At 51.8% G+C, this 19,835-nt stretch overlaps 1 protein-coding gene across 7 annotated transcripts in view; it reads left to right on the top strand.

The window, feature by feature from the left end:
• Positions 1–2,970: 2,970 nt before the first annotated feature.
• The window catches only part of NSD2 (nuclear receptor binding SET domain protein 2), a 79,366-nt gene continuing 62,501 nt past the window's right edge, over positions 2,971–19,835 (top strand). For 3 of the 7 annotated variants that reach the window (XM_082463121.1, XM_082463118.1, XM_082463123.1), the window contains exon 1: positions 2,971–3,176. Coding sequence is in view for 1 of the 7 variants with exons in the window: in XM_082463117.1 (XP_082319243.1) it covers positions 3,698–3,790 (93 nt within the window). In the remaining 6 variants the exon portion in view is untranslated. Of the gene's footprint in view, positions 3,177–3,456; positions 3,791–19,835 lie in introns of those variants that run through there. The other 4 variants (XM_082463117.1, XM_082463119.1, XM_082463120.1 and 1 more) reach the window with 3 other exon arrangements.

Genomic DNA, 19,835 nt, shown 5'->3' with positions numbered 1-19,835 from the left:
GGTCCTTGGGCTCGGCAGGAGCTGAGGCAGAGCTGGGCCTTTAGAAAGGCAAGTTTCTAGCCTGGGGAACAGAGCGGTCTGGGCTGGGAAGGGGCTGCCGAGACGGTCTGGGGGTGGGAGGCCCCTGCCACTGCTAGGCCTGGCTCTGGGCCTGTCCTGGGCTGAGAAGGGGGGCCTCTCTCCTCCCCCCCTTGGAGAGAGGGGCCACCTGGGGCACAGGAGGAGGGGCAGCTTGAGACTGCTGGTTTCCACTTGGAAGCCCTCTTTATTTGGCCAGGGATGGAGAAAGGCTGGGGTCAGAGTGCATACATCCCCATGGAAACAGCAATGAGCCTGGCCCCTGGGGGACCCCGGCCCTGGCGGGGGATGCGGAGGCCAAGCCGGCGCTCGGGGGCTCCTTTGGCTAAGGGGCCTGGGTTTTGCCTTGGCAGCAGCTCTTACAGGGAGGTCTGGGCGAGGAGCTGCAGGACCTGTGTCAATGGGGAGCAGGGCGGCAGAGTGGGCTCCAGCCTGGGCCACACAGACATCATGGAGTGGGCAGTGCCTCCTAGAGCCGTATGCCCCGTGGGTGGTAACAGATGGCAGGCAGCCAGAGGTGGCGTGGCTGCAGACCTTGCAGCCAGGGGACTCCCAGCTCCGCTTGACCCCTTGATCTGCGGCTGCCGGGCTGGTCCTCAAGCTAGCAGGCAGGCCTGGGGTACCCTGGTCCTAAATGCCTTGCCCAGTCCAGCCTCAGCCTGAGAGGCTGGGTGGGGGGCAGCAGGGGGGAACTGAGATGGAGGGCAGCTGAACCCCAGCAGGCTGCCCTTGCCCCCTGAAACGCCTCTCCTCTGCGCTCGCTACTTTATACCGTGAGTAGACGCCCAGTCCCTTGGTCTTCTGCAGTCTCTCCTCTCTGAGTGCAGAGTTTCATTTAGAGAAGTGATGAGACCCTCAAAGAGACGGAAACAAGGTTCAGCCCCAGCTGCTGACGTCTTTGAGTGCCCCGCAGCCCTCTGGGCCCACCGGACTTGGGGCTTCCACTCCCATTGCCCTCCCCAACCTGCAAGGGGCTCAAACGTGCAGATGAGGGCCTCCCCACCCAGGAATCTACATGCCCAGGACTTCCTTCAGTCCTGTGAGGGCCTCTTTTTCCTATGCACTGAGGGAGACCCAATCATCGGAAATCCACTCTCCGTGGGAGAGGCCCCCCGTGTGTGCAGGACTGGGGCTGTCCAGCCGGCCGACTCGATGAAAAGGGCTTAGGACCCCACAAGACAGAAGGGCTGGGCCCAGGGAGGCCTGCACTGGGCGGGAAAAGATCAGCCTGCCCCAAATAACTTTCTTCAAGAAACTCCAAACATACACTTTCATGTTTTGAATAAATTTACATGTTGATTGCACTATTCTAAATGCAGATTTTTTTGTTTTTGAAGAGGAGCCCTAATTCCAAATCTGTGAAATCAAATGAGATATGGTGGTATTTGTCTTGCACTGCAGGGATTTAAAGGTACTGGGGAGGTAGGCAATTTTCAGGCTTGTGCCCCAGAGGGATCCCGGGCCCAGAGAGGGCACCTGTTCTCCTCCCCACAGCCAAGAGATATGGCAAAATGCAAATGTGAATGGGCCAGCACCCAGCTAGACACCTTCCAGGGGCTCCTGGTGGCCAGAGGTGAGTCCTGGCAGTGAACGATGGGGAAAGGGCGTCTCTTCTGGTTGCTCAGGCTCCCCAGAATGCTGCAAGGGTGCAGCACACAGTAGGACATCACCGTATAGCTCTTGGATGGAAGGGTGAAAAATTCTGTAATCCCTTTCAGCTGGACATGGGGGAGGGCCTCCCTCTGGCTCTAGTGTCCTCTAGGCCACCCCCTGCTCTGGTGGGAAGCAGCTGAACCTTGCAGCTGCTGGCACTCTTGGGCCTGCCCTGTCCCTCTTCCCCACCCCAGTCTCACTAGAATGGCACAAGCCCCAGCAGTTTCAGGGCCTGGGAGTCCTGCCTCTGACCACGGTTTCCCCACTGCTCCCAGATCCAGGCCAGACCCGAGCCTGGGAGGTGGGGGGAACGGCTGAATCCTCGCCCTGCAGATATTCTGCAGAAGACGCCCCCCACTCCCCGCCCGCACCGCGCCGGCCAGTCTCTCTCCAGCCTGCAATCCCCGCTCCCTGTCGTTGTTTGTGACCATCTATGCCAAGTTTGTAATGTGCGTTCCAGGAGCACAGATACGGCGGGGACCTCTGCACCCTGCTCGGCAGTCCCTGGAGCTCCCTCCACAGTGCTCCCCTGCGAGTTCCAGCTGGGCCTCGCGTGCAGGGCCAGTTCAACATGACCTCCGCCTTCCCGGATCCCAGCGGCTCGACCAGGCCCCGCGCAGAGCGCCTCCTGACCCAGGAGCCTTCTCTCCGCCCCGAGGCAGGGGCGTGGGTGACCACTTGGGTGAGGGCCCTGCGGCCAGCGCGGGCTGACCCTGCGCGTGGTGCTACGGACGCAGGGCCCGCGGGGTGGCCGGGAGGGAGCCGCCTCCCACGGCCCGGCTCCAGGGCCGCGCGGCCCGCGCTGGGGCCGCGATCGCGCGGGGCGGCCTCGCCGGCGGCGATTGGGCGCGCGGCCGTGACGTCACCACGCGCGCGCGCTCCGGCCTCTGGCTCCAGGCTCCGGGCTTTCGGTTGAGCCGCCGCCTGGCGCGCGCCCGGCCGAGTAGCGGGAGCGGGGCGCGCGCCCGGCGCCGGTCTGAGGCGGCTCGCAGGGTCCCGCGCCCCCGGCCCCGGCCCGTGCCCTCGATCACCGGCCGCGGCCCGCGCCCCCGACTCCCAGCCTCCGTCCCACGCCCGCGCCCCGGACCCGCCACCACCGCCCCGCCCCGCCCCGCGCGGATTTGAAAAGCCCGGCCGCAGCCCCGCGAGCGCGGCAGCCAATCAGCGGCGCGCACTTTCCCGCGGCTTCTGCGAGGCGGCGGCGGCCCGGCGGCGGCGGCGGCGGGCGGGAGGCGCGGGGGCGGGGTCGGCGCCGCGCGCGGAGAGCCTCGGCCTGGCCGCGCTGCGCCCGCCGCCGCCGCCGCCGCCGCCGCCGCCCCCTCCCCTCCCTCGGCCCTCCCTCCCTCCCTCCCCCGCGGCCCCGGCCCCGGCCCCCTCCCCGGCCGCCGCCGCCGGAGCCGCCGCACCGGAGAGCCGCCGCCGCCGGAGGATGCACCGCACAACAGGTCACTGGCGCCGCCGGCCCAACCGCCGCGGGCCTGAGGGGCGGAGGGCTGAGGGGCTGAGGGGCCGGGCGGGCGGGCGGGCTAACGGGGCCGGGCGGGCGGGCGGGCGGGCGCGGCCATGTTGGGCCCGGCGGCCGGCGGCTGCACCTGTGCCGGCCCGCGGGCCGGCGGCCTTTGTTCGCTGCGGCGCCCAGCGGGCCGGGCCGGCCTTTGTGAGGCGCTGGCCGGGGCCGGGGCCGGGCGGCGGTGGGAGGGGCGGCCGGGGCCGGGGAGGCGCTTTTTGTCTGAGGAGGGTCCGGGTGACACTCGGACGCCGGCCGTTGGTCAGCGCGGGCGCCCGGAGCCCCGGGCCTTGGCAGGTGGAGGCGCGGGGACCCCGCCCGGGGCTGCCGGCCCTCGGCCCCCGGCGCTCGGCCAGACGGCGGCCCCGAGGCCCCGGACGCGCAGCGGAGCGGCTCGGCCGCACGGCCGCCTCTGCCCCACACGCCAGAAGGGCGGTTTAAAATCTCGGCGTTTAAGAGATGCTGGTCTCGAGTCTGGGCAGAAGGCGCAGGACCCGGTGCAGCCTTAGTTTTTTCTCCCTCTCGCCGGTGCTGGGACGTGAGTGGTCACAGGTTTGACATGCGGGGGGAAACTTGGTCTCACTGGGACGTTAATCATTCTTAGGCAGGTAATTAGGGCTCCGGGGTGTGTGCGCGTGTGCGCGTGTAGCAGAACGGGGGGACCCATTCGGTTAGGGTGACTTCAGAGCGAGGTTAGGGAAGTTCTTGAGGACTGACAGCCCGCGCTCAGACTTTCAAGGCCTTGACTTTTAAATGACTTACACGCCAAGATGTGTGTTCCCTAATCACTAAACAACTTAAAAACCTCACGTTGCTACCACGCGTCGATTATACCGACTCTTACTTTATGTATTTTAAAGTGAGATTGTCAAGATGGAAAATAAGTTAGCCATCTCATGTATGAAGCTGGGAATTTAACTCTTTTATTTTCGCGAACGTTTTAAATATCCTCGTTACGTGTTCAAATGTGACGAGAGCACCATTAGAAAAGCACAACTCTGGTCAGTACCACGAAGGAAACAAGTCCTGGGAGCACAGCCCTTTGCTGGCGTGCTTGGTGTGTGCTCCTGTGCCTCGCCACCGACCGCAGTTCAAATCTAAACTGCCGACTGGAAGTGCAGAGGACTCATGCCTTAAGCACGATCACTTTGAGTCATTTCCTTTCCTTTTCTTCCATTTTCTCAGACGCCCAGCAGCCTTCATTTTTGGGCCGGTGGTTGGTAAAGTGGGGACTTTGTGCAGGGTTGTGAGTTTGCGTAAGCTTTTGCGAAGAACTGTGATCTATGTAGTCCAAAAATCCTCCCCTCCTGACGGCATGACTACAGATCAGGCTGGCCTGGGATTCCAGTGGTAAACATTCCAATTTAAGAATATCAGAAAAATAACTTTCTGAGTTTCAAAAAGTGATGCGCGTGGGACTTCCCTGGCGGTCGAGTGGTTAAGACTCTGTGCTTCCAGTGCAGGGGGCACGGGTTCGATCCCTGGTCGGGGAACTAAGATCCCGCACGCGGTGTGGCACGGCCAAAAAAGTAAATAAATGAAAAATAAAAAGTGATGGGCAGTTTATTATTCTGTGTGCACTTTTATGATATATTCGTATGTAACGTCTAAACTAACGTAATTTGAAATTTGTGGAGACACAGAACAGAACAGTAAGGTAAACAGGCTACCACGTGTGGCTACTAGGCTTATGGTTTTTATTCAGCCGATTTAAACAGGGCCGTTAGAATAGTACCTGCTCAAATGTGAGGAATCAGATGGAATAAGTCAGAACTGTGAGAATTAGAAGTTAGGAATTAGAGACCCTGTGGCCTGGTTATGGAAGAGTGGGTCAAGCCTTCCATTTATTCGGATGACTTCTCCTCCTACAAGTAGTACGATTTTAAAAGGTTTACTCATATGGCAGAATGTAAACTAATTAGTTACTTTTTTACGGTTTGACGCTTCAGTGTAAAACATGTAAAAATAGATGGAATTATACTTACTAAGAAGTGCTGGTGAGAGGATAGAAAACACTAATAAAATGTGTGCTATATGAGATATAGGATTGCCACTGAGCACACACAAATGGATGTGCTAAGATGATGCTGAAGTTCCAAATTTATTTTGCCCTGCCCTTTTTAATCTACACAAATAACCTTTCTAAGTAAACACTTTAATTAATCAGCGGGAACTGAGAATATAAGGCTTTTTACATGCATATTCTAGTATCCGGTTTTTGGTTGGTTGGACTGCTTGGCCGTGGAAGGTACGCAGATTTGGATGAGCGTCTTAGTCTTCTGCGCTTCGCTCTTCTCTCTGCTGGACTGCGCTAAGTGTGTCCTTGCTCTCCAAATGTGTGGTGCCCTCTCCTGACCCAGGCCTCTGCATGGACTGTTGTTGGGTGTGGACCGCTGCTTGTCCTCCCTTTTGAGCACAGAGGACCCAGCCCTTCAATGGCCATATGTGACTTTTCTCCCCGGTTGGAGAGCTCTTGAGGTAGGACTCTTACAGCCGTGGGCAGCCTGGCCTCTGCCGGTGCCTTCTCATGGCAGGCACTCGGTGAACGCTGAATAAGTGGGCATATGACTTGGGATAAACAACCCATTTTAATGCCAGCATGTGGCCTGTTTGCCTCTCTTCTTTGTAAGTCATGTTGGAGCAGAAAGGGACCCTCTGGAAGAAGCTGAGTATGGAAAGTAAGGGGCTGGCCTAAGGTCACCCTACTTTAATTGGGGAGCTAAGACACTGTTTGCTAGGCAGGGCTGTTTCTTTTCCTTTTCTCATCATAGGTAACTCAGATGTTAAATAAAAATTAACTATGAAATATTGCAAACAAATAATAGAGTAGACCTGTATCCACCACCAGGATGAATCAAGCAGTGATGTTTCTACTGTACTTCTCTGTATCCCTGGGCAAAGTAAAAAGAATATAAAGTACACAAAAGCAAGAGATGACATGGAAATTCCCCAGGATTATGCTTATACTTTACAAACTGCCTTTATGTGATTTGTTAATTTCATTTTTTAGGAACTGTTATTTACATAAAACATATTTCTTTTGGGGAGAAGAAGACTTAAATTAGTTACCCCAGGGACTCGTCAGCATTTTGCATTTGTCTGTTGGTTGCAGTATAGCTTTTGAAGGAACTGATTGATGAGATTTGGTTTGCTACTTAAAAAATTCAAGCTGTCTTGAAGTAGTTTTGTTCTTGAGTCTGTCTTCCAGAAAACAAACGGCCAAAGATGAGTTTTCAAAGCATCTTAATGTCTGTGATACCTAATAGTTTCAACAAGACATACAAGGACGGAAACTGCTAAGTAGTGGTTGAGCTGAGTGCTGGCCTGCAGCTCAGAAGCCCCAGTAGTGAGACTTCCCTAGTGGGTGTGTAGAGAAACAGTGTTTTATCTTACTGGAGGAGTTGGGAGCTCAATTTTTTTTTTAAGATTTATTTATTATTTATTTATTTTTGGCTGCCTCAGGTCTTAGTTGTGGCACATGGGATCCTCGCTAGGCATGCGGGATCTTTCGTTGTGGCACGCGGGTTTTCTCTTCTCTAGTTTTGGTGTGCAGGATCCAGGGCGTGCGGGCTCCAGAGCGCGTGGGTTCTGTAGTTTGTGGCTCGCGAGCTCTGTAGTTGAGGCGCGCGAGCTCAGTAGTTGTGGCGCGTGGGCTCAGTTGCCCTGCGGCATGTGGGGTCTTAGTTCCCTGACCAGGGATCGAACCCACGTCCCTGCATTGTAAGGTGGATTCTTTACCACTGGACCACAGGGAAGTCCTGGGAGCTCAATTTTTAAGTTGACTGGGTTGTCATAGAAAGAATTGATGATCTGGATGAAGTGTGTCATGCTGTTAAGGGTATATGTATGTCAGCCGTTTTCACATCTTGGTGAGTTTTTCCCTTGGGCTGTGCTGCTGGTTATGTAGGCGGACAGATCAGAAAGCGTGTCTCTGACTCCAGTTGTGCGACCCTCGCTCAGCTCTCCACACCCTGCCTAGTCTGTCTAAGACGCACGTGTGATCATGTGAGGCCCCTCCTCCAGGAGCTCCAGTGCCCTTTGGGGTTCAAGACCAATCTCTCACTGGGTTTTCTGCCTCTCACTGCACTTCTTTTTTTTTTCTGGCCATGCCGCGCAGCTTGCGGCATCTCAGTTTTCCGACCAGGGGTTGAACCTGGGTCCTCGGCAGTGAAAGCGCGGAGTCTTAACCACTGGACGACGGTGGGAATTCCCTCACTGCACTTCTTTTCTTTTTTTTTTTTTTAAGATTATGGTTTTTAAAAAAATTTTATTATATTTTTTATTTTTGGCTGTGTTGGGTCTTCGTTGTTGCGTGCGGGCTTTCTCTAGTTGCAGTGAGCAGGGGCTGCTCTTCATTGCGGTGCGTGGGCTTCTCATTGCGGTGGCTTCTCTTGTTGCAGAGCACAGGCTCTAGGGTGCACAGGCTTCAGTAGTTGTGGCTCGCAGACTCTAGAGCACAGGCTCAGTAGTTGTGGTGCCCGGGCTTAGTTGCTCTGCAGCATGTGAGATCGAACCCGTGTCCCCCGCATTGGCAGGCAGATTCTTAACCACTGCACCACGAGGGAAGTCCCCTGCACTTCTTATTTTGATCTCACCTGACCTCTTCAGCCCATCTGTTGCTGCCATGCTTTTTCCTTGGGCCTTTGCATGGTCAGTTTTTGCCCCTGCTCTCCCCTGTGACCCCCATACACACACTTACACACACTTCAGTGCACGTGTGGGCACAGCTGGCTTTTCGTATTAATTCCTTCTCATTCAGCTCTCAGCTTGCACCTCACTCCTAGAAAGCGACCCCAGACTCCCTGCCAGTCTTGGGAGCCCTTGTAGCTATGTCTTGAACACTTTGTGCTTTGCTCCCCTTCCCGCACTGCATTCTCACTCTGCTCCAGCCATTCTGGCCGCTGGCCTGCCTCAAGTACCGCAGCCATGCTGCTGTACCTGCTATTCCTTCTACTTGGACATCTGCCTGGCTTCCTCTTTACCTGCCTTTAAGTCTTCGCTCAAACTTCCCCTTCTCAGGCACCATCCCTGACCACTGATTTAAGATACCCTTTTGCTGTCTGGCTCTGCCCGTCTGCCTTAGCTTCTTTTCCATAACTCTTATCCTCTGACATTCTGGGTGTTTTCCTTATTTGTCTGCCTGCCTGACTGCATCAAGATGTCTGTAAGGGTGGATATTTTTCTCCTTTTGGCTTTAATTACTGTGATACCCACAGTGCCTAGGACGGTACCCGAATGACTGTCAGACATTCAGTGACTGCTTGCATGAACAGACTCTCAGCCCCTTGTGTGTTGGCTCACGGATAAGAAGTGGTGTGGATAAAGGGGAGCGGCGTAGGCGTGCTTGCCCTAGTGTGAGGTTGGCAAGGTGGAGGGCCATGGGCAGGTGAGAGAGGTCAGAGAGGAGGCTCGTAGGCCAGCGCTAGAGAACGGTGGCCTTACCCAGGCACAGGAGTGGGGTAGGAAGAGTGGACAGATGCAAGAGAGAGGGCTGTAGCAGCACTGATGGGCTGGGGTACAGCACGGGGGCTCAGAATAAGAGGGGAGGGTTGGGGACTTCCTGTTGACGCAGTGGTTAGGAATCCTCCTGCCAGTGCAGGACACATGGGTTCGAGCCCTGGTCCAGGAAGATCCCACATGCCAAGGAGCAACTAAGCCTGTGCACCACAACTGCTGAGCCTGTGCTCTAGAGCTCGAGAGCCACAACTACTGAGCCCACGTGCCCCAACTACTTAAGCCTGCGCGCCTAGAGCCCGTGCTCCGCAACAGGAGAAGCCACCACAATGAGAAGCCCGTGCGCAGCAAGGAAGACCCAACACCTCCAAAAAATAAATAAATAAAATAAAATAAAAAAAGAGGGGAGGGTTGGCCCAGGTGATCCTAGTATTCACAATTTGAAAGATTGGGTGGAGAGGGCACCATTTTTATCTCCCTGTGAACTAGTGAAACCGAAGGTGGGCCTCGTTTCTGATCTACCTTGGTTCCTTCCAAAAAGAAACTGATGTCACCTACCAGCTGAAAATGTGTCTCTGGTGCCTTCCTGTTCACCCAGAAGAGGAAGCCTTAGGTCTTGAGCGTGGCGTGTGGCCCCTTTGTGTTTTCTAGCATCTGTGCTGCCTGACCCCTTGTAGCTGCTCTGAGATCTCATCGCCATGCTGCTGCCCCCCTGGGATGAGCTGCGTTCCACCTCACGGTCCTTGCATGGCTGTGGCTCCTTCCTAAGGCGTCCCAGTTGGCCTTGCCGAGCTGCTCTTACAGCTCCACCATCATTTGTCTCCTCCAGTGTAGCCGATGCTGCGCCCATGGCACTAGGTGTGTTTGGTTTTCTGTTCCCAGGTTGGTTGTTCCTCTGAGCACCGGGCCCTGTCACGGCAGCATGTTGCACATAAGACTGTCTGTGCTGTCTCTATACAAATAGGAGGGTGGGCCAGTGTATTTTGTTAGTTAGTATGGCGGTGTACTTCTGGCGACATTTCTTCATTCACTGAGAATTAAGAAATTAGCTGTGTTCCAGTGATGAGCCAAAACACCCACGTCCTTGGTCTCATGGACTTGACAGACCTGTGAGAGGGATGAAACAGGAGAGACGGTGGACAAAAGATTACATCTTTGAAAAACCTGGAACAGGGGACGTAGGTTCGATCCCTGGTCCGGGAAGATCCCACATGCTGCAGAGCGGCTAAGCCCGTGCTCCACCAAAATGAGAAGCCTGCTCACCAAAACGAAGACTAGCCCTGCTCGCCGCAAGTGGAAAAAGCCCGTGCGCAGCAGCGAAGACCCAACACAGCCAAAAATAAATAAATAAATAAATTTATTAAAAAAAATAATAAAAAGAAAAAAAGAAAAACCTGTGAAATAGTCTTGCTTTCTGAACCTGAAACTGATCAGGCCTTTACCTCCCACAAGCAATTAACAGGAAATACAGGGTGGGGAAAGGAACACATTAAACTACACCGTGGGATTGCCACTGGCGGAACTCAGAACGTGGGAACCTGCAGGACCAGTGACCAGGTCTCTTTCACAAGGAAAAAGAAGGGGGATGTGGATAAGAGGCTGATTGCACTACGGAGGGCTTATGTGCATCCAAGATGGGCCAGTTAGTTAGAGATGGGACTAAACACTGTTTATGATATTTGGGACAATTAGAAATTGGAACACTGACTCAATTTGTCATTAAGGAATTCTTATTTTTTTTTAGCTGCCATAGTGGTTTGATTTTGTTTAAGAAAAGAATTTGTACCTTGTAGACATGCATACAGAATTTATCAAAGAAATGATCCACCATCTGCGATTTGCTTCACAGTTCTGTGGAAAGGGAGCTGTGAGGGTGTGGCTGGATCAGGGCTGGTGTGGGGTGATGGTGGTGCGGTACATGGGCCCTGCTTGTTCTCTCTACCTTTATGTGTATTCAGAATTCTCCATAATGAAGGAAGAAAAGTCACGAAGGAGAGGTTGGGTACATTTAGTACATCTATAAGGAGATTATGCCTAACTGTGGGTTGGGTGTCAGGAAGGACTTCCTGACAGGACTGAGGCTGGAGCAGAGAGCAGAAGAGGCCTTGGTAGAGGGTGGGCTTGGTAAGGGTGGTGTGACTGTTCTAGATGAGGGAGCAGGCAGTGCAGAGAGGCTGTGACGGGAGTGGACAGAAGGCTGACGAGGCTGGAGCAGAGGGTGAGGGAGCGATGTGTAGACCCAGGCTGCCGGGGTGGGGCGGGGCGGGCTCCCTGAGGCTGCAGTGAGGCTTTTCATCCAGAGAGCAGCGTGAGGCCCTGGAGGGTTTTAAGCCGTGCGTGTGTGTGTGTGTGTGTGTGTGTGTGTGTGTGTGTGTGTGTGTGTGTGTGTGTGTGTGAGAGAGAGAGAGAGAGAGAGAGAGAGAGAGAGAGAGACTGACACGAATCTATTTGCTTTGGAAAGTGCGTTTCTCAGAGTCCTCTGTAAGTTGGTGGTGGGAGGATTCGGGAGAGGGAAGAGGGTGCAGGAGACCGGCCTGTGCTCATTGTGTGTTCGGGTTAGAATCTTTCCAGCTGCCCCTGCTTTGGGTGCCTTGTAGGACTGAACAGCTCTGCCCCCTTGAAATTTGGTGTGGCCATGTGATTTGCTTTGGACAATGAAAAGTGACGCGTCATCTCTGACTGGGCGCTCTAGGAGTCGTGTGCTTTCATGATGTTCCCTTTTTCCTTCTCACTTTGGAAGCGCATAGATACGCACTATGAGCAAGAGGGAAACCTCTGGGTTGAGCCAGGTTACGGCCCCATAACCTAGTCCGGTGGTTCTCAATGGTCCCCAGACTGACAGCGTCTGTCACCTGGGAACTTCTTAGAAATGCGTATTCGGGCCACCCTAGACCTACTGAGTCCTAAGCTCTGGGGTGGGGCCGGTGGCCTCCGATGCCGATGCCGCGGCGTGGAGCACTGCTGCCTCGGGTCTGCTGGTTGGTCAGCCGGCTCGGGGCCTGTGGTGCTGGTGAAAGGTGGAGGTGGCCCGCCAGCGATGGGCTTCTGGCTGTGACGAGGAGGAGCCAGCCTCGTCAGCCGGCGGGGAAGTGCTCTGCAGGAAAAGGACTGAGGCCTGTGGGTTGGGGTGGGAGGGACTGCGTAGGGAGGGTGTCGGTGACGGCCCTGAGTTTTGTCTGACGAAAGCAGACAGGTAGAAGCGCTACTCACTGTCTAGACAATATTTTTGTAAGCGTTACATTTACTTGGGTTTCGAGGTTCAGGAGCAAGGAAAAGCCTATTGAGGAATTTAAAAAATTTTCATCGAGTCCTTGATGCACATATCAGTTTCTCACGTTGATCGCCCCACTTGTCACTGTGCCCTTTCTGCTCTCCTGACCCCCTGTCTTGCTGTCCCCCACCTGCCCCCCACTCGAGTGGAAGCTCTTGCTCCTGGCGGTGGCCCCAGGACTGCGCGATGCCTGCCCGCGCTCCGCCACCTGGACTGGCCCGCGTGTTGGCACCGCAGCCGCCCCTGTGCCGTGTCGGGGAGCAGGCAGCTTGCTCCAGGCCTGCGGGTGGCGCGGAGGGGTGTGCGGTCCGTCCTTGTGACCCGGGGACTGGGCCCTGCCCCAGGCCCCTGGCTTCTCAGCTGCTGGATTCCTTCTGGGGCAGGGGGAGGCGGGAGCTGGCCTGAGCGCGGGGAGGAGCTGGCGGGCTTCAGGCTGCTTCCTCTTCCTCAGGTGTGGAGGGAAGGCTTGTTTTGGGGGAGCGGCACCGCCCAGAAGGAGAGCTGCAGGGGAGGCATGGAGGACGGTGCGTGCTCGGGTTTTCTCCCTTTTGTGCTGCATCTGAAATTGTGTACCTTATTGAGCATCACGTTAACAGCTTATTGGATTCTTTTCTGTTGAGTTCTGAAATCTGTATAAAAAGTATTTATTTCTTAAAATTCAACTTCTTATAACTTCTTTGAAAAAAATATTGGTGGTTATTGTTTGTCCAATGTGGAGGCTAAGCTTGTGTGCATTTCTCAGATACCAGTGTGCTCTTGGCTGCTTTAGGGATTTCTGTGAATTAGCAGTTATATCAGCAAAGGGTCAGAACACATCATAGGTAATTACCCTCTCTACTTCCTTTGGATAGGGGCCCTGTTCATTTTTGTAGGTTGATAGACCTCTGAGATAGAGGAAATCTGTGTCTTGATGGCCCACTAGGAATGAAACGTGTTTTCATAGGACCTTGCCCTGGCTTTACAGCTCTTCCTCTCGAGGACTCCAAGGTAACTCCTTGGGGCCGGGCACAGCACCCTGGGTGTTTGGGTGGAGCCTGGTCCCTGTTCTTGGGTTTGCCCTCTTTGTGGGCTGTCCTTGTCTCCTAGAAGCCATTGCTGCTTCCCTGGGTCTGTACCAACTGCTTCTCTTGTTCTCTGCTATTGGCTGGAGGTCTCAGAGCTGGTTCTTCAGCTGGTGCCCAGATCCTGGCACCTTCTCACCTCTCTCCTCCCTTTGTGAGTTCCCAGCACGGGAATGATGTAGTAGAAACTGAGTTGTGAATTCCAGCCTAGAGTTTATAGAAATCTTATTTTCAAGGATGTGCAGTTTCTTGATACATCATCAAGGCAAAATAGAAAGCTTAATTATTATTAATTTTATAATCAGAAAGTACATTTTATGGAAAATCTGTAATAACTACAGTCTTACCAACCAAATGTTTAGGTGTATTTCCAGTTTACCTTTTCATTCATCAGACTGATCCAGGTGCCCTAAAGACAGTTTCCTCTGTGAGGGTCATAACAAAAGGTAACAGTTTAGGTAACTATTCCAAGGAGACAACTGCTCTATTCTTTCAGCTGTTTCTTGTGGTATCTATCTGTACTTAAAAAAAATAACTTTCTAATTTTGCTGAGTTGAGAACTTTGAGGTTTATATGTTATGTGTTAAGTTCTATCTACAGGAGATAAGGATTTAGCTTTCTTTCCCCCTGGCCTCCCACTTCCCCAGTTCGTCCCAATATTGTGGTGTCTGGGTTATCTATTCCTCCCTGATAAGCTATTCCAGAACTTAGTGGCTGAAAGCACAACAACATTTATTTGTTTACAGTTTTGCAGTTTGGACATCTTATGCCAGGGTTAGCTTGTTTCTGCTCTTGTGGTGTCAGTTTGTTTCATTCCTGTGGCTGTGTGTTGGAATTGGCTGTTGGCCACGGTCCACCATTCTCCCCAACATAGGCCTCCCGTGAGGCTGCTTGGGCCCCCTCATAGCATGGTGGCTGCTTCCTGAAGGAGGAAGTGAAGCTGCCAGTCGTTTTATTTTTTTCTTATTTTTATTTTTTTACTTTTAGGCCGCACCGCGCAGCTTGTGGGATCTCAGCTCCCCGACCAGGGATTGAACCTGGGCCATGGCAGTGAAAGCCCGGAATCCTAACCACTAGGCCATCAGGGAACTCCCTGTCTGCCAGTCCTTTTAAAGGCGAGGCTGGCTCTGGTCTGGCATCACTTTCGCCATATTCAGTTGGTGGGAGCAGTCACAGGCCCAGGCCAGAATCAAGAATGTGGAGAAATAGATTTTATCTCTTGGTGGGGGAATTACAAAGAATTTTTTGGCCACTTTTATTTTATTTTTTTATTTTTTAGAATTTCCAGTTGCTTTTCTTCTTGCAACATCTTTTTTTTTTTTTTTTAATATTTATTTATTTTGCTGCGTCCGGTCTTCGTTGCGGCATGCGAGATCTTTTTGTTGCGGCATGTGGGCTCAGTAGTTGTGGCTTTCAGGCTCTAGAGCACAGGCTCAATAGTTGTGGTGCATGGGCTTAGTTGCCCTGCGGCATGTGGGATCTTAGTTCCCCAACCAGGGATTGAACCCACGTCCCCTGCATTGGAAGGTGGGTTGTTAACCACTAGACACCAGGGAAGTCCCTGCTTTTAAATTCTTATCTCTCATGGTAAGTTTTCCTCACACGTCTGATGGCCTTCGACTGCAGGCCCACTGTTGAGACGGAGGTCTGGGAGCGGACGGCAGGTCCTGGGTGGAGGCTTCACTGAGGGCCGATTGGTCAGGACCCACCGTCAGTATCAGCAGGTGTTTTCCCTGCATCTTGGCAAGTGTCCGCTTGCTGGCTGTGTCTTGTAGTTCACTGCCTTGAGCACCCCCTCCGGTGTGCCCTGTCCTTAGACTACACTCCAGTTCTTCTCCCGCTGGGGTGGGGCTGGTTGCCAGGCCGTGGTGGGGGGGGTCGGGGACTGCGCATTATGTGGACTTTGATCCAGTTCTTTTGACTTAGGGTTCCCAGTGTTTGCAGCACATGCCCCTGCTATGTGCAGTGACTTATCGTTATGCGTTAGGCATGTGTTAGAGTTAAAATAGGAAAATACCTTACAGACATGTGAATGATACAACTTAATATGTTTAATACCTTTCCTATTCAACAGATTTGATAGGTTACAAACGGAGATAAGATTAACATAAAATTCATCAGTTAAACTATTTTAAAGTATATAATTCATTGGTTTTGTAGTACATTCTCAGTGTTAATGCAACCATCACCACTATCCAATTCCCGAATATTTTCGTCATTTCAGTAAGAAGCCTGGTACCTATTATTGGGCAGTCACTCCCCATTTCCCCTTGTCCCCCAGCCCCTGGCAACCACCATTCTACTTTGTCTCTGGATTTGCCTATTCTAGACATTTTATATGAATAGAATCATGTAGTATGTGGCCTTTTGTGACTGGCTTTTTTCTCTCAGCACAGTGTTCTCAAGGTTCATCCGTGTCGTATCATGGCTCCATACTTCATTCATTTTTAAAATTTTTTAAAATTTTTTGCTACATTGGGTCTTCGTTGGTATGCGCAGGCTTTCTCTAGTTGCAGCAAGCGGGGGCTACTCTTTGTTGTGGTGCGTGGGCTTCTCATTGCAGTGTCTTCTCTTGTTGCGGAGCACGGGCTCTAGGCACGCGGGCTCAGTAGTTGTGGCACACGGGCTCTAGAGCACAGGCTCAGTAGTTGCGGTGCACGGGCTTAGTTGCTCTGAGGCATGTGGGATCTTCCCGAACCAGGGCTCGAACCCGTGTCCCCTGCATTGGCAGGTGGATTCTTAACCACTGCGCCACCAGGGGAGCCCACTTCATTCATTTTTATGACTTAATATCCCATTGTATGGATAGATCACACTTCTTTTTTTTCTTTTTTTCCCTGCCGCGTGGCATGCGGCATCTTAGTTCCCTGACCAGGGATTGAACCTGGGCCCCCTGGCGGTAGAAGTGCGGAGTCCTAACCACAGGACCACCAGGGAAGTCCAGATCACTTCTTCTTCTTTTATCTGTTTATCAGTTGTTGGACATTGGGTTGTTTTTTGCTTTTTTGAATAATTTTGTGAAAATTCTTGTACAAGTTTTTGTGTGAACATGTTTTCAATTCTGTCTTGGGTAGATCCTAGGAGTGGAATTGCTGGGTCACATGGCAGCTAAGGAACTTCTTGGTTGTTTCCCGCTGCAGCTGCACCACTTTCCATACCCACTGCAGTGTGTGAGGGGTCCAAAGAGTTGCCATATTACACTGAGAAGATAGAGAGAACAGACAGGCATGGAGCCAGGGAAGATACCAGCTCATGCATCGTCATGAGGTTAAGGTTGGGGCCGCGGGGAGAGAGCCACACAGGCCGTGGGCCCGAGGCTGACCTTGAGCTTGTCTGTGGTTCCAGGCTTCTTTGCAGTGAAAACAAAACAAAACAAGGAACAGGTCAGTTATAGTCTTTACTGTGATAGGTGCATTTCTGCAGAAGAAGCAAGACTTCTGCTGTGAGTCAGTTCTAAATTCCATAAAATAAAGCTTCTCAGTAGAGAGTTCTTACGGAGTAATGGAGCCATCGCTGCCCTCAGCCCCTGTTCTGTAGCAGACTCTGTACTGATCTCATTGTTCTTCACAGAGAGCTCTTTGCTGTAAGACTGGAGGTCCTGTCATCATTCAGTGAAGGTGGGACCAAGATCTATTCCAGGTAGATTAGTGTGAAATGTTGGAAACAAAGGGAATGTTAGGGAATGTATGTGTGTGTTTTTGTGTGTGTTTGTGTGTGTGTGTGTGTGTTTTAACCATACTTGCAAACTTGACTTTTCCATCTAAGTCTCTCTTCTGCCTCCGGAAGAAGGACTGGAGCTTGGCCCCTGTCCTGGCTGGGCTCTGGGGGACATCCTGAAGCCCTTCCTGCTGTCCCAGCATTGAGACTTCTCCCTGGTGACTCTGCTCAGATTCACAGAATGGACTCGGTGGGCTGCAGCTGGATTTCTGAGCAGCCGGGAGAGTGGGGCCTCGTGTGCCCGAGGTCGGAGCCCTGGGGAAAGGAGTTTGGGGGTTGCTCCAGTGACTCTTCCTGCCACTTTTCCATCCTCCACCCCATCTTTCTCCTTCCTCTTTCCCTAGTGTTATATCTGTATTTTAAAATCTCTGTCTCTCCCCTCTGGGATATTAGCTCTACAAGAATAAGGTACATGCTTTGTTTACTGCTCTGTCTCCAAATGTTGGGTCAGGGCCTGTGCTCATTGACTAGTTTTCAGTGCTGAGTGTTGTCATTCAGGTCACCTTTCCCTTCTTTTGAGAGTGGTGCCTTTCCCTTTATTGGAGACCCCTCCTCTGTTCCATGTGGCCCTGCAGGGGCTGCCTAGCCTCCCCAGCCACTTACTGTGTCAGCTCATGTTGTAGGAGGCCTGTGAAATGTAGGGGATTAATTATATAGTTCTTAAAGCTTATTACAGGAAGCAGCAAGATGATGCTCGGCTCTCCCCACCCTGTCCCTGCTCCCCTTGGAAAACCACTGATAACTCTGAGCTGTTACTTTCTGTTTTAACTTCCACATTTTCATTTTTCACTTTAAGTGTGTCAGTGTTTTCTTTCCTTTTCAACAATGATTGTATGTTACATTTTGTTATATTTATTTATTTTAAAAAAATCAATTAATTAATATATTCATTTTTGGCTGCTTTGGGTCTTTGTTGCTGCTCACAGGCTTTCTCTAGTTGTGGCGAGCGGGGGCTACTCTTCGTTGCAGTGTGCGGCGGGTTTCCCATTGCGGTGGCTTCTCTTGTTGCGGAGCACGGGCTCTAGGTGCATGGGCTTCAGTAGTTGTGGCACACGAGCTCCGTAGTTGTGGCTCGTGGGCTCTAGAGCGCAGGCTCAGTAGTTGTGGCGCACAGGCTTAGTTGCTCTGCGGCATGTGGGATCTTCCGGACCAGGGCTCGAACCTGCGTCCCCTGCACTGGCAGGCGGACTCTTTACCTCTGCGCCACCAGGGAAGCCCCACCTTTAGTTTTTAGAAAAAATTTATTTATTTATTTATTTATCTTTGGCTGCATTGGGTCTTTTTTAAAAAATTTATTTATCTATTTTTGGCTGTGTTGGGTCTTCGTTGCTGCGCGTGGGTTTTCTCTGGTTGCGTCAAGCGGGGGCTACTCTTTGTTGCTGTGCGCGGGCTTCTCATTGCAGTGGCTTCTCTTGTTGCAGAGCACGGGCTCTAGGCACATGGGCTTCAGTAGTTGTGGCACGCGAGCTCAGTAGTTGCGGCTCGCGGGCTCTAGAGCTCAGGCTCAGTATTTGTGGCACACGGGCTTAGTTGCTCCACGGCATGTGGGATCTTCCTGGACCAGAGCTCGAACCCGTGTTCCCTGCATTGGCAGGTGGATTCTTAACCCCTGAGCCACCAGGGAAGCCCCCACCTTTTGTTATTTTAGACATTTTAAAAGGGAAAGGCTTTGTGGACAAGAGGAGCCCTGAGCCGCGGGCCTTACTCCTGCAGCAGCGTGCCTCTCGCTGAGGGACTCTTCCCAGTCGGCTTCCCCACGGTTGGCGTTTGGCGTCTCTAACTCATTCCTCTGTTGTCTTTGTCCTTGCGGGTTTACCCTTCCTTTGAAATTCCTTACTGTCATTTTAATTGGGGTTTCTGCGCGGAGTGTAGGTAAATGTGAGAGAGGAGGCCTCACATTCTTTTTAAATATAAAAATTGTTTTAGAATTACCACTCTCCCCTTATTTTTTGCATCATGTTCTCCTTCTGGGTTTATATTTTTGCTCTAGTACCTCTTTTAGCACTTCATTTGTGAAAGGGATATGTATATTAAACTCCCTTAGTTTTTGCATGTCTGAAAATACATTTTGCCTCATGTTCAGTGATAATTTAGATGAGAAATTATTTTTTCCCTTAACACTTTAGAGAGGCTCCGTCATCTACTCCTATCTGTTGAGGCTGCACAAAGGTCTGTGTTTCTGTTTCCTTTCTCATGCTGAAGTCTGTGAATTAACTTATTTTTTATGGGTACTTAGGTTTTAAGATTTTGTTTTTATCCTTCATGTTATGTGGTTTCAGAAATGATGTGTCTAGGTATTGATTTGCTTTTATTTATCTTGCTCAGAACCCTGGGTACCCTTTTAAATCTGAATACTTGAGTTTCCTTTCATCTCTGGAAAATGTCCATTATTACCCCTTTGAAAATTGCCTTTTCCCCATCCTCCCTAGTTTCTCCTGGAACTCCATTGGAATGTAAACTCCCTGAGGGCAGGGTATTCTTTGTGTGTGTGTATGTGTGATAACATATACATAACGAAAAATCACCATCGTGACCATTTTTAAGTGTATAGTTCAGTGGCATTAAGTACGTTCACATTATTGTGCAGCCGTCACCACCATCCACTCCAGAATTTTTTCATATTGTGAAACTGAAACTCCCCGTTAAACACTAACTCTTCATCCTCTCCTCCCCATTCCCTTGCAACTACCTTTCTACTTTCTGTCTCTATGAATTTGATTACTCTTGGGATCTCATATAAGTGGAATCAGGGAGTTCCCTGGCGGTCCAGTGGTTAGGACTCCACACTTTCACTACCGAGGGCGTGGGTTCAACCCCGGGTCAGGGAACCAGGGTCCCGCATGCCATTTGGCAAGGCCAAAAAGAAAAAAATTGGAATGATACACATTTGTTCTTTTGTGACCAGATTCTTTTACTTAGCATAATGTATTCAGAGTTCATCCATGTTGTAGTATGTTTCAATACTTCATTCCTTTTTAAGGCTGAAAAATATTCCATTATCTGGAGATACCACAGTTTATCAGTTCATTCATCTGCTCAAGGACAGCTTGGTTGCTTCCAAGTTTTGGCAATTATGAATGAAACTGCTATAAAC

Source organism: Balaenoptera physalus, assembly GCF_965194825.1.
Source record: "Balaenoptera physalus genome assembly, chromosome: 5".
Lineage (NCBI taxonomy): Eukaryota > Metazoa > Chordata > Mammalia > Artiodactyla > Balaenopteridae > Balaenoptera > Balaenoptera physalus.
Note: the sequence above shows the minus strand (reverse complement) of the source record. Positions and strands in the feature narration are given on the sequence as shown.